The sequence below is a fragment of the Pungitius pungitius genome, chromosome 11 (genome assembly GCF_949316345.1).
Source record: "Pungitius pungitius chromosome 11, fPunPun2.1, whole genome shotgun sequence".
NCBI lineage: Eukaryota > Metazoa > Chordata > Actinopteri > Perciformes > Gasterosteidae > Pungitius > Pungitius pungitius.
This window is the reverse complement of record NC_084910.1, coordinates 7747532-7765193: the sequence shown is the minus strand read 5'-3', so window position 1 is coordinate 7765193 and position 17662 is coordinate 7747532. Positions and strand designations below refer to the sequence as shown.

At 44.5% G+C, this 17662-nt stretch overlaps 1 protein-coding gene across 1 annotated transcript; it reads right to left on the bottom strand.

Moving 5' to 3' along the window:
• Window positions 1-260: 260 nt before the first annotated feature.
• znrf2b (zinc and ring finger 2b) lies at window positions 261-12023 on the bottom strand. Its single transcript, XM_037454007.2, has 5 exons — window positions 11031-12023; window positions 4694-4789; window positions 1457-1562; window positions 1256-1327; window positions 261-1179 (listed from the first exon to the last, which is right to left on the bottom strand). The coding sequence occupies exons 1-4, from the start codon at window positions 11437-11439 to the stop codon at window positions 1270-1272; spliced, it is 669 nt and encodes a 222-aa protein (XP_037309904.1). The 5' UTR covers window positions 11440-12023; the 3' UTR covers window positions 261-1179; window positions 1256-1269.
• Between the last annotated feature and the right edge of the window lie 5639 nt (window positions 12024-17662).

Here is a 17662-nt window from a genome sequence, read left to right as displayed (position 1 = left end):
TGTGCTCTCAGGCAGGTAGAATGAGCTGCAGAAAGGAGTCACATGTGCACAGCTCAAATCAAAGAGAAGATTAACAGATGTGATGCAAACATTGTGACATGGCTGCATGTTTACTGCCACCTGAGGAAGGAGGACGTCATTGGCAGGACGCTGTACGTCCTTGTGACCTCATGCACGGGCACCACAGGTAACGAGTAATAATTCAAAAGTTGCCTCTAGTTTTTAGTCAGAGAAAAACAAACGAATACAAAATGAACTAATCCGATTTTTAGGTTTTATTTGATTCACTTTGAATGTATACCTGTATAAACAGTGCTTTATTCATCCATCTTAAGCCAAGTCTAATTCATGTTTGCAGTGACTGAAGTATGACCAAATATTATAATTTAAACATAGTCTACATTTTAAAATACATCACAGACTTTATCAAAAAGACAATCTCATATTTCCATGGAGAAACAAATCTAAGCAGCTCACTTTGTCCTGATTCTATGGCATGTTATAAAAGCATTTTCAAAACCGTCACTGTGCTTAGAACTTGAGAAGTTGTTAAGCTACAATCTTTGTCACATTGCTGTGTGTCATTATAAGGAGACATAATGAGTAATAAGATGAAGTTCACATGAAATGAGTGAATGTACTCTCCAGGACCGGGGGAGCATTTCGGTACCTGACGTCCTTTTATCTGTGGTATGTGATTAAAAAAGCGCTGATGACAAAGCGTGTGTTTGACAATATTCACAGTTGATTGGCACCATTGTTTTCAGCTTCTAGTCTAAAGGTCCGAGCTGCTCTCCGCTCTCAGGCTGGGTCCTGCTGGTCCGGCCGTCCCCTTGTCCTTCCCTGGTAGACCCCGACGGTGGAGGAGGGGAGGGAGAGGCCCACACCTCCAGGACCAGGACCACCGGCTCCTCCAGCCTCCAGGTGCACCATCAGCCGACGTCTGCTGTCCAACGGCCCCTCAGCCAGGCTGTGAGGGGAGGTAGGGGGGACAGCGGCCCGCTCGGAGGGAGACGACTTACACATACGCACTAACGTCTGTATCCCTGAAGATTGCTTAATGACATTTGGCACAGTGGCACTACATTATTGGGGGGGTGGGGGTCACAGAGATCACAGTGTCCAGCAGTCTCCCTGGATCCACGCCCTGGTGTGTAGATCCCTCACATTGTGGAATACCTGTCACCAACAACCAGGAGAGGATATTAGAAAGGCAGCGGAGCAACGTAGGAAGCTTGTGTTTGGGATGCTTTACCAGTGCAACACGCTTCAATCTGACGGATGCTCGGGACACGACCGGTTCACCTCAAACCACTCGTCGATGCAGCTGAGGAGGAAAGCAGAGGACCAGGTGAAACACAGTCCCCATCCTGAGCCCACTGTGGTGCATGTGCTGATGTCTCCTGGTCCACCACGGAGTGAAGGAGTCAGGAGGAGGAATCGAGCAGCTTCTTACCCTTTGTGGTAGATGCAGAGGCAGGGCAGGCGGCCGATGGTGTCCCCCTGCACCAGCTCCTCCAGGCAGATGGCACATTCTCCTGCATCCTTGGACAGGACGTCCTCTGAAAGACAGACGCGTCCCATTAACATCTCATGAGAGCCTTTTTCTAACACGGCTGATGCTCAGAAGGAAACAGCAGAACCTGAAATCCTGGATAAGATATTGTATTTTCGTTGTTCGATGAAATGTTTATTCATTATGCATCTTCCCTTCTTAAATAAAACACAATGTGACCTTGATTTGATGAAATCCACTTAAACGCTTCGTTATTGTATTAACAGATATGGTAATATCAGTAACAATATAAAAAGAAGATGGAGCATTTGTTTGTTGCTCTACAAACGCTCTTGGCCCTGCATATAGAGCCAGGACAGCCCATATGGTCATTGAGATTAAAAGAAGTTATTGTTTTACGCAATCATCCCATCAGATCACAATGTCTCGTGTGAGGACTTTACAGTTCATGTGTTTCTCTGGGGACCATGAATTTGCACAGCAACATGCATCTCAATCTGCTCTCTCCCTCATGGGTCTTTGTTCTGAAGCTACCCAGAATTCCACCGGTGCCACTTTGGCCCCCATGACTTAGTTAGAGTGGTTACAGTGAGAATGAGATATGTTTCTAATAAGCAGTACACATAGGAATGCATCTAAAGTACTAAGTACATGCATAGCGGTACAGTGCTATGAATACACTGCTGTAGTCAGGTGATGCATCATAAATAGCATCAGTCTGTTCCTGCCCAAAGTTTGTTCTTCAGTATGTATCCCCACGTTTCCCTGGACCCCCCCAGGTACGGCTGCTGCTTAAAACATAAAAAACAAAACACCTTTTAACGACACATTATACAGTACTGTGAAGATGTAATAGGAATAATATGGAATGATTAGGAAGCAGAAGCGTGGCGTAGTAATAACGTACTATACAGGAGTACTATTGTGAACATCCAGTCTGACTCCACTACTACCTTCATCTGTGCTTGCACCAGTTGGGATTCTCTTCTTTCCACAATGTCCCTGAAGGCAGCATTGATGTGTTGGCTCACTTTGAAATTGTTCCTGTCGGTGTTACTGCTCTCGATCTGGACAAAGTAACCCCTGTATCCCCCTGTGTGTGTGTGTGTGTCTGCGCTACGCATCACACTGGTCTGGGGCTAAAGGGAAAGCCAGAGGGTGCATCATTTACCGCATCACCTGCAGCAAAACATTATGCAACAGCGCATTGACCCGCATGGTGATTATGGGCTGCAGCATCCAGGGGAAACAAGGGAGAAATGTTGCTGTTGTGCACAATCATTTTTTCTAGATGCTACATGTGACTACGCTTTGTGGAAGCTACTTCCTTCACAGTGCAGAAGAAGTGCTTGTCAGTGTATCGTAAGAGTAACACTATTTCTATACAGTGTTAAGTAACTGCAGCCTGATGTGGTGATCTTGTCATTTCTAAGGGATCACGAAGGTCCCACTGCTGACTGTACCAAAGCCCAGCTCATGTAGACTGCAGAGCTGTTCCATCTGGAAATGAATGCATAGGCCGAGTGGACAGAACTAGTCATGCAGTCTCTAGACCCCATTCACATAAGTGATCGTCAGCTCGCACCCTCCCCCCCCCCTCCCGTCAGCCGGACCGATAGTCAGTGGCCCGCGTTGGGTCGAACTGGGCAGTATCTGAAGTGAGAAATGAGTTTGACACCTCTGGTCTAGACGCTCAACTCTACACTTGCAAGAATTGGAATTTCAATTGAGGATAATAAGAGAGGTGTAAATATAGGCCAGGGATGGAGAGAGGTTAACAAGTACATGAAGCTGGCCCTTTCACACAGTCTCCTCTCCTCACCTCGTTCATTTCCTCATTGTAGGGAGAAGGTTGGAGAAAAGTACATTCCCACTTTGAGCGTGTTGCTACCACTTAGCATGACCTAAATAATCCTGGAAGTTACTGTTGCACCGACAGGTAGAGCTCAGGAGGCTTATTCCTCTTTAACGCTGAGCCAAAGCGCAGATTATGACACCGTTAATCCAGCGTCCTGCAGGCCAAGAGTCGCTCCCTGCGGCTCAGAGGCTATTGCAGGTCACACACAGGGAAATTTGTAGTTTTCTAGAGTAAAGAAAGTCATTTCCACTGGGTGGTGCACGTCACAGAAGGTTGTGACCAAGGAGGATCTTTAACAGGTGAATATCCTAGAACGTTTGTGAAACGCTGTCCCTGTGTCTGAGTGATGGAGGAGGCTCGGGGACTCAGAGCTCAGCCTCCCCCAACAAGATGACAGCTTTGTGCCTGGTTGCAGGCGCGAGTAGGATGGCACCATGGTGGGTCAGGAAGTGCCCCCAGTGTGTGTGTTGTCTTGTATTAAAGACACTTGGAAACCTAACACACTGATCATGAGTGCTTCCCCTTATGTTCTGGCACACTCATTAGAAACACCAGTTGGAGAAGCCTCCTGTTGAATGTGGATGTTTTTGCACGGTTCCCCACTTCAACTTTAATATACTTGACAATATGTTTACAGTGGAAGTGAACCATCCAGCATGAGCAGGTCGCACAAACCTTCACATACTAACCCACAATAACAAAACAAAAAACTGACCTTTACAAAAGCATCGACAGGATTTTAAGGCCAACTAACTAAACACAGCAGGCCTCTCTGGTTAACGGAGATCACTGACACTAACAAATTGTAGCACTTAAATTGTACTTATAATGGCTCTTATCTATAACAAGTTGTAATCGGCTTATTTGATGAAATTGCACTTTCTCGTTTCTTGTTCTTCTGAGTTTGATTCCCTGGTTGAAATGCACTTATTGTAAGTAGCTTTGGATAAAAGCTTCAGCTAAATGACACGTAATGTAATACACAATGTTTGACTCATCTGTAGGAGTGAAGGACACCACGTGAACTGTAGCACAATTTGAGAAGTTACAGAAAGATGACAACCACAGAGCTGTGGTTATTGCGCACGAATGGTCAGTATGTTAAAAGGAGGCAGGATGATACAGGATAAATACAAGTGGTGCATTTCATCTCATGTTAGTCATTGTGTCACGTACTATTTGATATTTAATTTAGATGTATTTGATAAAATGAATAACGTTAAGGAAAAGAGGTCAAAGTGAATGTTGTATCAGTTTGTCATCTTTTATCACATTATCTCAGCTCAGTATGTTTACGTGGTGTCAGTGAAGAGTCCTACCGTTATACGTCACTCTGGGTTTGGTTAAACACAGGACCAGGTGAAGGTCCATCTCATCCGACGAGACAAACTTGGAGCACACAGGACACTTGAAGCCTGGAAGACAGGGAGGAAGCACACGCACAAGGCTAGGATTAGGATTTAAGCATTCTGGGCTTTCAGGTGTTCATTTTCAGTGACAACCTGCCAGTCTTGGTTTTTTATCAAGTAGTATTTAGTGTGTACTCAACATAATTCCTGTTGTACTTAAATGTTCCATGATCCGAACCGTAACCGTAAGGCTTGTGATCCACTGCTCCCAGAGTCATAACTCATGGTTACAGCTGCGTTCACACCAAAGGCGAGTAGATTCCATGCAAAGTCGATGCACAGACGCGACTGGTCAGGAATGAGTGGAATGATAGGAGCTATAGCCCACACTGTTTACAAATGGTTATACCTGCTTCAGTCTAATAGTATACCTGTAAAACCGAGCACAAAGCAACAGCTGCCCTCATGTTGCACTTTGCACTGCCTGTGTGGGGGCTAGTACCATTTGTCCAGTAGGGGACAGACATACTGCGGATGAAACCTGATGCTTAAACTGGACGTAGAGCTCAGCTGTTCATCACTAACATCACTGAAAATAGCACAGTGGAGCTGGAGGGCGACTAACCCTTTCATATGTTGACCTATATGCGTTAAAAGGTACCCTGAAGTTGGGATTAAAGATGTGGTTGTTTCAACCAGGGATGAGCACATTTCCATGAACGCTCTCGGTCAGCTTCAGAGCTACCGTCGACCACCAGCACCAGACATGACACAAGTAATGGTCGACTCAGCAGTGCTTTACTTTCCAAGAACCCACACTTCCTGATCCTGTATTCTTCAACACGTAAGGCAAAAAGCACAACTATACCATATATATATATATATATATATATATATATATATATATATAAACTATATCTATATAATCTAAGTTATGTATCAAACATGGACCAATTCAAACCCAGATGTTGCTGGACATGTGCGTAGCTAACGTCACCACACCAGCTATGTTCTAAACAAAATCCCTGCAAAATTCAAACCCAAAAGGTGTGCAGAGGTGTCCTCCGATATAACAGAGTCAGAAGAGGACTGGGCATGCACGAATTTCAGCCCTCGCCGTTCTGATATTGAGGACCAGAGACCGTTCAAACTGAAAGAAGAGCTTTAAACGCTGTGACGTCTTCATGAGGAAAGAGCGGATTTCATGTACAAACAATCCACCGGTTGGTGAGTCAGAAACAATTCCGGGCTCAATATAACGTGTGGTTGAATGAAGGCTGACTACGAGCCATTTGCCTTCATATGCAACTAAGCAGTGTGCGTTTTCATTGTAGCTGCCTGAAGTGTTCTAATTAAGGATAAAGACGGTTTATTCTCTATCTGCCTTTCAGAACTCTTACATCACGTCGCTGCTGACAGGTGAGGGGATGTCTCTTCATACGCCAGGACACTGATGGGATGAATGGATTAGTGTGGCCAGAAGCAGGAGATCCGCTGCTCGTCTGACCTATTTAAGTGAATCCTACCGTGCACATGCTCACACAGGAGCACATCGCTCGTGAGCCGGCCTCCATCTGCAAACAGTCAGGAGTTGTCTACGGGACTTCATTTGAGGGAGAGACGGTGGATTCTAGATAGTCAATATGGGATGTCTCTTGGATGTTCTCTCTAGGAAGGGAACGGCCTTTCAATCCTCATGCACGTCTAGATGAGGTCATACCTGCTTGTGGTAGAAATAAACATATTTATCCTAAAAGTCCAAGCTGCAGATTGAATAATGAGTTCATAGTGAAAGAAGCCTTGAATGTGACAGCTGGCTCATGTCCGTTAAGGAGGTCATTAATAGCATTCTGTTTATGCCTCAAATGCTGAGGAGGGGAAACACACAGCTGGTAAAGGTCGGCAGTTTCACTTCTGCAGCTGGTGTATCTGGTCTGCACCACGAAAAATAGTTAGTTCTGCTTCCCTTCCTGGTCTCACACATGCACACATGCACACGCACACAGTGAGTCCAATTCTTCCAATGGCTTCACATCTTATACAGTTTCATGGCTGGCTGGTGGTGGTATAAAAGGTGTCAGTGTCTACAAATCAAATGGAACGTCAATCCAGTAAATAGCTCTCACACTATTTTAGGGAAACGTGTCAACATCATGATGGAGCACGAGAAAATGTAGAGGGATTACCCAAGTCATTAGGATTAATCCTCATGGGAACTTGCATTGCAAACGTCACGGTAGTCCTTTCAGCAGTTAAGATAATTCAGTCTGGATCAAAGTGGTGGATGCATGATGGTCCACCTGCCGTACACTCAGCTCAGGTGTTTGTAGTGGTAGCCACCAGTTCCAGTAGGAGATGGCCCGCACTTCTTTAGTTTTGTTTTGCAGAGCTGTTCAGAGCAACTCAATCCAGTGCACTCATGTCAGGTTTCTGGCTTAGAGCCACTACATCCTTCATGCATTTGTTTCACTGGTTTGGAAAAATGCCAGTTACCTTCCCAAAACTCCCTGTGATAAAACCAATCTAAATGAAATGAAAAACTAAAACATGTCAGATATCATTTACACAAAAATCTGTTCTGTTTCCATGCATCTTGTGCTGTGTGCTGACCCACAGTCCAAGTCCTCCTGAAGCAGCAGCCTCACACAGCTGGTCCTTACCTGCACCACGCTGCCTGTAGCAGTACATCCTGGACGTATTAATTGCCATGTGATTAATCGCTTCAATGACCATCGACTAGCCTGGCTGCACCCCGCAGGTTCCCAGGGACCGTTGGAGAGGAGGACCTCCATCCCCTTCTCTTTACTGTTCTGACTAAAAACAATTGCAGATGAAATAAGACATTCTCATCACCATGTTCCTCTCGGACTGGAACGGACCGCATGTAATGTTTCCCCTATCATTACATAGCAAGCGTCACCCCCAAGAAAGCAGGGGATTTCTGTTTACAATTGTTCACTTCTTGCTGCGCACAGCAGTTCCGAACCGATGGATACAGACAGACACGTGCACGCACACAGGTGAGCACACTGCCACCAGCGGACAGAGAGCAACCAACAAACAGATCGCTATATATATATATATATATATATATAACACATAAAACACAATAAAAGTGGATTACGTGATGCATATTAACAGCGTTTGAGGCGGCTCAAAGTCCCAAAAGGTCTGTCAATCGGTCTCTAGGCACTAGACCCAGTGCATTGTGGGGCAGTGAGCTTGTGTCTCATACAAATAGATTTTGGCAGCTATTAGTATACATCCTGTCATTTCTCACATACACATACACTGATACTAAGCACTGTGACTGCTCTACACCATGCAACCTACCAATAGTATGTCAGCATGTCATTATGACGACAGCAAATAAAGTGGGACACATGTTTCCAGCTGTGAAATGGATGTTTCCACCATGGTGGTGGGTAAAAGTTCCACCAGGCCTGAGTGCCGTAAATCGTCTGCCATCTCAGACTGACAAAGTCAAGGCTTTAAGTAGCTGCCGACTGGCTCGGGAATCCCCTCACTCACACACCAGCAGAACACAATGAAACAGTCCAAAGCAGCCTATTGGATCATAATGAACATTACGCAACCACATTCTCTGTGTGATGTCATGCTGTTGCTGAAGGTGTTAACCTTTACACACAAGGATAGAGAGCTGCAGCCTTGAGGGATGTTCTGAGGTACGACAGGAAGTTAGCGTCACACTGCTTCTGAAACGTGAATACAAGCAGAAGCATAAAGCTAGAGTTAATCTTTAAAGGAACCACACTAAGGTCACGTGACTCTGAATTAAGCTGACATTGTTTAAACCGCACAAGTTCTTTCAGTCATCTAACCAAAAACACAACCAGGACTGCAAAGGTACTGAGTGTCTGGGTGGGACGCTTCCTTGTGGGGCAGAGAGTCTGGAACCAACAACCTTCTGACATGACCGGCAGTGCACAACCTTCCCCTGAAGGCCTGAGGTTAAAAAGAACTTGACAAGGGGGTGTCTACATGAGCATGCAAACTGCAGTGACCACCTGCCTTAAACCAGATCCCCTTCTTCAAGTTAGCAGCTGATAACGTCCACAGCACTATCTGTTGCTGCAGCAATAAAGTGGGCTCAACAGGTCAATGTCTTTGTCTGCTTTTCCATTAACCACGTCATGGTGATCTATTGTGGTCGTTGTGTGAGTGTGGGCTTTTCACTACTTGTTCAAAGCTGTGTGATTGGAGAACACATGGTATGAACAGTATAAACAAGGGGTCAGCAAATGGCAGATGGACTGTACTTGTATTGCCCTTTTCTATTCCTACCAGCGCTCAAAGCTCTTTAACACTTCATGCCATTATTCACCAGTCCACACTGCACTGAGCCCCAGATAAAGCACAGCAGACACTCAGCAATGAGCCGAGGCTCGGGGCCTTCAGGGGCTGCTCAAAGGTACCAGGGAGACGGCCCATTAGGAGAGGCTTCCTCGTGGATGAGTAACAGAGCTCCGCCTCCTCACCAATTTTTTAATTGGTGTTTGTGAGGGAGTAAAACGTGAATTCAAGTAATGTATTTTCTGCTATGGTTGGGAAAGTAAATCTTTTAATTAATTAATGTTTTTTTAATCATTTGTTATTTGTTATTAAGTTTTCTGTTTCTCACTGGCTCTGAATACTGACCGGCATCTGCTGGGTGGGGCTTCATCACTCGTCTCGACCAACCCACATTTGATGGTTCCAGACTGTGGACTATAAAAACTGATGACATTGAAAGGTGTGCAGGGAGACCCCCTGCACACCTTTCAATGTGTTCGGTTTAGCAACAACACCACAAACTCCTCCATAGCTGCAGGAAGCTTTCCCAACTCTTTGATTGGATTCTAATTGAGTTGAACACAGAGCCTTTGTGCCTGAGGGCACTGTGTTTGTTACCTGGGATTTGTCTTTAGTGCATGTCACTGGTTAGTGCGGTGTCCTTTGAGTAGTCTTTCTGCCATTTCCTGACTCAACTCTCAGGTCAAAATGTTCAGGCCCGAACAACAGACTGATACCAGCGACCCGATCAGGATGTGAACATCATTTCTGCAGTGTCATCACTGCTCATACCTATACAACTCTTGTTTGTTATTACATTGTTGACTAGGGCACAGCAGTGGAGGAGGAAATAGCTGCAGCAATAACACAGAGTACGAATACTTTTAAAGTTAAGTACAAAAGTATTATCGAAAGTACTTTCAATACAATGTGAAAACATAAGCAAAATGGCCCATTTTATAATAGATAGGCTAGATTTAAAGATGAAGCACAGTTGCACTACGTTACATACTAATACCCTATGAATGCAAAATACTAGAACTGAAATTACTTTTTTATGTTCAGCCACAGCTAAACTAAATAGTATCCATGAGCTACACATGCATTCAGTATTAATCAAGTGTGTCTTTAACATTAATGTTGCCGTGTTATAGAAAAGCAACAGCTCAAGTCACTACATCACAGCTGGCGGGGGGTTTGTTCACCCGAACGCAAACACTGTGACAACCACAAAGGAAACTCTGTTTACATCTGTAGTCTTTGTGTGGATCCATAACTATTAGATACAGATGTCTCAAACCCTGCGAGAAAAAAAGACTAAGTACCTCAAAAGAGCTTGAGAGATACCACTAGAAGGTAAGAGAGAAGACAGTGAGCACATGCCTGAATCAACAGTGGGTGTTCTTACTATTGATTCCAACTGTGTACACATTCTGCTTGTGTGTGTGTATGTGTGCACTGTGCATGCATGTGTTCGCTGTAGTTAATGCTCTCACTTGCGCACACACACACACAATATGCTAAAAACAATAGGCCTACAAGGACTGTGACACGATGATCATCCTGGTGTGTTGTGATAGAGTTATAACCATGACTCAATCTCAACACGTAAGACAAGTAGCTCCAACCGCTGCGTGCTCTTTGAGACCTGTAAATTTGTTATGGCGTAACACCGGTATGGACGGTACGCACCGGGCGGACATCGTATACAGTTTGAACCGGTATACCGCCCTCCTTCTGTGCCCTGGCTGCACAAACACATGCCTCTTCTTTGATGCTGGATTGGTGAACAAAAACGGTTTCCACCATTGGAGCTCAACACAATCCGCCGAAAGAGGAAATCAACAATGAAACGTCGCCAAATGAATGTGGTCAGTTTATCCTGTGCTGACGTGGGGGCTTTGGGTCGCACCGTTGCATGTGTTATTACATAATAATACATTCCATGAATACATGCATAAACATATACACACATGAAATGTCTGACCACAGCAAGGACCTGCAGGCCTCTTACCTCCGAACAGGTGAGGCGAGAGGTGTGCTGGTAGCGAGCCGATCACCAGCCGGGGGCCGTCGTGCCCCCCGCCGGAGCGCTCCCTGTCCGCCTCCTCCGGGCTGCTGCTGCCGGACTCCTGCGAGCTGTACGCCCCGCTGCTATTCGGAATGTTAATACCGGACTGAGGTCTGGACCCGGAGCCCCCCACAGACCTGGCCCTGGCTGCGTGGGGCTGGCCGGAGCTGGACGAGGGTCCGGAGGCCCCCGGCGCACTGTACGCATGGTGCCTCCCCCTCCCGGCGGTGGTCCTACTCACGCTACTGCCGTTGCTGCTGGACGTGCTGGAGGGCAGGTCCGAGCCGGAGTACGCCCTGGTCCTCCCGGTAGCAGCTGGATTAGCGGCCGGGCTGCTCTGCTTCGCCCCCATGTTGACCTCCAGTGACTTGGCTTTAAAATGTCAACGAGGCTCGGTGTGGGATCTACGCCGGAGGCAGACGGCTTTACGGGGACACACGCAGCGACGTGGAGGAAAAGCACAGCACACCGGACACCGCGTCGCTACGAGCCTGTCCACACGTGGGACACCTCAGTGGGGGGGTTGAACCGGCCAGCTGTGACTAAAGCTACAGATGTGTGTAAAACTTTGGAAGCCGTCACCATTGTATTCCGTCAGCGGTAGTCGCGCCGCATGTAGCGCGGAGTCCTTCCTTGTTTGAGCCGCCGCCGTGGACCCGCTGGTTCCTCCTCGGTGTCCGCTCCGCCATGGCTCCTCAGCAGCATGACGGGAAAGACCCGGGCGGCTCACACCTCCCCGCCCGACGACGCATCGCTCAGAGGAAGGAAGTGATGGAGGAGAACGCCTCAGGGAAAACTGTTAGCGGCAGCAAGGAGCCTCGGTGCAGGCAAGCTGTCAAGCTAGCTGGCTGAACTCACACACACTTCCGTTGAGAGGTTTCAAAATAAAGCCGTTGAGTTGTTTAATCTCAGTGTGAATTAATCTGAAGGTCAAATGTTCATTTTGGGGAGTAAATGCGTAAAATTGTTGTTGATTAGTATTTCCATTTAAATGGACTGTACTTGTATTCATCTTTTATAGTCCAGCCATTCAAAGCTCTAGTAGCTCTTGGCATTTTGAATAAATTGAGAAATGGATGAAGCCAGAGTATGCTGCGCTTATCACACCCATAATGGGAAATGTCAACATTGTGAATTATTAGAGGTTTATATCAGAGCCAGAATGGAAATGTGCTCTCCAGTGGACCCATTTCTCAGTGACCCTTTGAATCAGCCTGGGGTCTGAAGGAACTTGAAAAGACAATTCAAGTATAAAGCCATGTATAAATCAGAGCTGGTGGTCTTAATTCTTGTGAAACTTGTATATTTCATAATACAATTCCACTGCATTGTACCTTTGAAGTGCTGTATTCCATTCCATGCAAACCCAATCCCTAAAATCCATCTCCAGCACCAATGGCGTGCTCTTATTGTGACATTGAAAGGGATTACCTTTTTTCGGTGTGCGTGGTGTGTAAAGGGAACGATGAACGTGGACGTTCGGCGTCAGCTGACGTCAGCAGCATTGCAGCAACGTCAATAACAGCAGCGAGCCTCGCGCTACTTTCAGGGGCCCAATCCCTATGTCCCCCCTGAACCCTGAACCCTCACCTGCTAAATGGTTGAATGAGATCCCGTAAGGTCTTGAAATGGTTTAAATATGAACGAGACAGAACTTTGATGCCACATGTCACGTTACCATGACAATGTACTGTAAATTTGAGTAGATTTGAGTCTTCCATTCTCTTTCCTCACCAGATGAAAGGATGTTTTAGATAATGTTTTTGCTGTTTTCAGTCAAAATAGCTTCAATGAAAGCATGTAATACTTAATTAAAAAAGGAAAAATATACTGATTTTGCATTACATATTTCATCTTTAATGTTTAAAATGTATACATTTTAATGCATCTTTGTTTTCTTTTGTCTGTATTAGCAGGTTCCCCTTTTAACCACATTGCAATGACTTGTGAGTAAAACCCTTCACCAGAGTCAGCATGTGATTACATCCACCAAATATGGAAGTTATTGCCTTCCAATCAGTACTTATTTACTTTAAATCACAATCAAATTCATCTGATTACTGTATAAAGTGTGTAGACAGATATTAGGTACACAAATACCTCAAATGAAATGACCACTGTAAATCTTTCTTGTGGGCAACTGAACACGTGGTTGTGAAACGATGCTTCACACCGGTACAGTTGCTGAGTGTGAATGTGGTACGTGTGTGTGCAGTGACGGAGGGTGTCAGTGCAGAAAGACTTCCTGTCGCTCACAGGATTGGTGATGAAGGTAGTTTTGTCTCACTCTGCGCTGTGGTAATCCTAATCTCCTCTGTCTGGAAATAGCCGGGGTGACCTGGCTGTGTGGGGGAGGGGACGATGGGGCGGCTCAGGGGCCACGCAGGTATCCAGCCATCGCATTAGCCTTAATGGCTGCTGTTTGCTGGAGCGGAAGGTCACTGGTCGTGCCTTCAAGGTGTCGCTGGTGTTGGTTGGCAGGAATCCTTGTGTACTCGGTCCGTGCTGGGTATCACAGGTGTGTATTCATGCAGAGAGAGTATGGAACTAAAAGGGGTAGTGTGTAGGAAATCAATCTGCAGTAAGACGTTTGAAGGGGTTCATGTGACTGTGAATTGGTTTGGTCTTGATTTAGTCTTTTGTTCTTGATGGCCAACCCAATAGTACAATGCAACAAGGCAGACTCTGTAAAGAAGACCGCGTAGGTTGCAAGACCTTTGCTACCTAATTGTTGCAAAACACAATGATGGCATTGGTTATAGTCGCATTTCTAAGCTTCTGAATGTTCCAGTGAGCACTGATGGGGCCATAATACAGAAGTGGAAAGAAAACAAACTTCACATAATTGAAGGAAGGATGAATGAGCAAATTTACAGAGACAGAAATCTGCTGCCATCTACCAGAATGATGAAGATGAAACGAAGGTGGACATTTCAGCAAGACAATGATCCTAAACCAAGGAAAACTTTCAACTGGTTTCAAAGAAAGAAAATAAAGCTGCTAGAATGGCCCAGTCAATCACCTGACCTAAATCCCATTGAAAATCTATGGAAAGAACTGATGACCAAGATTCATAGAAGAGGCCCACGGAACCTTCAAGATTTGAAGACTGGGCCAAAATCCCACCAGAGCAATGCATGCGACTAGTTTCTCCATACAGGAAGCGTCTTGAAGCTGTCATTACCAACAAAGGCTTTTGTACAAAGTATTGAATAAATATCAGTAAGCGTGTTCAATACTCTTTCCCTGTGTCATTTCACATTATTACACATAACTTTATTTTATGTTTTACTGATATTTGTCAAAATAACTTCAATGACAAAAATAAAATAATTGAATACATGAGTAAATATTCTCTGATTTCAGGTGGGATTTTTCTATCTTTAATCGTCAATGTTTTAAATGTATACATTTGAATATGCCAGTCTGAACACACATGTTTCACTCTCTATGTTTACCTTCTCTAATGTCACATTGCAATGACTTGTGGGTAATTCCCTCATATTTTCTCCTATACTCCACAGGGTGGCAGTGCTGTTTCAGCAGAACGAGTTCAGGCAGCACAGCAGAGAAGAGTAGTAAAGGAAAGATGAGATTCATACACAAATAAATGCACAGTCCATTTCCCACTTCCTGTAATATGTGTGGAATGTTCATAGTGTTTGAAGTGACAGCACGCTCCTTCCTTCTGTGGAGCCTGAAGCAGAAGTCTCAAACTCCCATCAGTTGAAGGCCACTAGCCAGGTCTTTTGAACTTCATAAGACTATATACATACATTCTGGGGAGGAACGATTTTTCCTACTACAAACTATTCGATTAGATTTTAAATAAATAAATAAATCCTGCCTTCTCTCCTGTATTTATCGTTCCACTTGCATAAGCCAAACCGTGCTAGGCACGTCACTGCAGCTTGAAGACCTCACATCATTCTGATTTCTCTTTGGCTGTTAGTGAAGTTCAGGTTTAAGATCATTTTAAACTATTAATTCCTGCAGAAACTGCACTTTTGCTGAAGGATGTTTTGCTCTCAGAACATTTCCATATTAAATGGAAATAAAATTTTAATAACTCGGTAATGTTGAATTAAGCAATACAATTTTATCTAACTTCTTTCTTTTCCAAGGCTCACACTTATTCTCAAAGACAGAAGTAAAGTGATTCCTGCTGAAAAGCATTAACCGTAGCCTCATTTGCTGTGCGTGTGTGTGTCAGCAGCTCTGTGGTTTCACATCATGTCAAAGGGTTGAAGTGAATTCTGATTATGATGTGGATTACTAGAGTGACCAGAGACGACCTCAGTAATACACCAACACTGGCTCTGTGTGTTCCAGCTACGCCATTCTGCATTCCACACAGAACACCAAAGGAGGTGGACAGCTCTCATTTTCTGATTATTTTCAAGCCAATTTAGTAGGAGATGTCAATCAGGTGGATTAGGCTTGTTTTGTTTAGCCTGGGCTGACAGTGGGAAATGATTAAAAGGGAGAGTATGTGACAGCAAATTTGTGTTGATATCATTAAACTTTCATCAGGGACCGGGTCTAAAGCTCTAAATTGCTTATTAACTCGGCTTTTTGTGGCTTTTCGCCCATCAACACTTGCCCCCCCTCCCACACACACACACACACACATCGCCGACTGCTTTGTGGAAACATCCTTTGCATGACAGGGATAAAAACATGGATGCACATGCTGGGGTTTTATCCCATTGCTGGTCCGATTGCATCAATTAAATGTAAAGCCATTTAGTTGTAGTTACATGTACGCAATATTCATGTAGAAAAAATGAATACTGTATTGCTGAAGTGAGCTGTTTGGGGAATGAGCCTGGAGGATTCAGTGCTAGTGTTCCCATGTATCGAGGCTCAGACTCTCCATGTCTGCTTTCTGAAAGACGATGTGAAGAACTCTGCTCTTTGTCTTTGAGAATATGTTCATTGAGTGAGTTGATAGGCACGCACTGATGGAGAGCTTCTAAAAGGCTGGCCAACCAGGCAGCACCTCCTGCTGACCTGAAGAGGCCAGGGAAACAGAAAAGAGTTGATTGGTTCATTTTGTTGGTAAAATGACTTTTAATACTTTATTTAGTTCATGTGATGACAAGTGTGACTTCTGAACATATCTACCAATAAGGACATAGTTTCAATGCACTACACCAACTGTATATCCTTAATCTTTCCCTTTCATGCTTTGTTTTTTTCTTCCCAGTGTGCTAAGGTATACCGAAATGAAGGGTAGAAATATTTGATAATGTTTATCTGCCCTGATTCAGTGTTGCTCTTAAGGCCTCAACATGTCTTCATTTATTGCCTCAGCCTTTGTGAGGCCAATCGGCGCCCTGGACTAGATCACAGATATCACAGCTGGGACCTGTATCTGATGTCATGTCAATATCTCCATCATTACTTCCTGCCTCCTGTTTATAGAAACTAATCACATGCATTGCTTCACTTTGATTTTGACCCCTTTTTGCACAGAAACATGTTGAACGCTCCTTCGGGCTCTGGTCGTTGTTTCTTTCCATAGAGTCATGTGATTGGCTGGGCCATTCCGGCAGTTTAATTTTCTCTGAAAACAGTTGAGAGTTTCCTTGTTTTGGGATTATTGTGGAAATGTTCATCCTTGTTTGATCTTCATCACCCTGGCAGCTGATTTTTATCAAGGCAAATCTCAGTAATTGCTCCATTCATCTGTCCTTAATGCCAATCTAAGAAGTTTGCCAGTGGCGTTTGCTGAAGAACATTCCTACTCCACCGTGCCCTACCTCCAAACGGCACTAGTGGACAGGTGTATCTACTTTTCACTGCGCGATTTTGTTCACTTGATTTCATTGTGTTGCTGCTGTCTAAGTTGCGTGTTGCACACTGACGTCACTGTAGGGAGGCGTTTTTCCCTGCTTCCATGCAAGTGAACGTCCCCTGACGTTTCATTTAAGAGCATTTTCAAGGAAAATAAAATAAAAATAAAAGAAGAACGCTCTTTCATGTATTGTTGTACTTATCTTATTTTTTATCAGGTATATTTTATTGGGTGAAATATACCCAACGTTGGTGATGGTTTTACTGACCTTGTTCAAGGGGTTAAGTGCTTTGAGGCAAGTTTGTAATTTGCAATTTTGGCCTATACAAGATAAAAAGGAATTGAACTGTGGGATTGATATATTGGTTGTAGAAAACATTTACATTCATAAAAAGCAGTATTCCATTAACCGACAACACCACACGGTTCAATCAGGGCAAATATAAAAGTAGACTGAAAACTGAACTCAGGTAACAATTTGCTGTGACTCGCCTGTATGGGAGTGTCCAATGTGTGTTGTGTTCAGGCGTTCTACACCATGGGAATATCTCTCTACCTTTGTTTGGTCTGTCAACACATCATGTCATGATTTACTTAACACGTGAATGCTTCAAACAGGCGGCCCAACCTCTGCAGAGGTCTAATGGTGCAGGCCTAGAACACACGTCTTTGGGATGTGCACATATACTATGTAACAGCATGATGGGAAACACTCCCACTGTTTTTAAAGACTCATTATTGTTGTTTGAAACATGAAGAAGTGCAACAAAGAGCT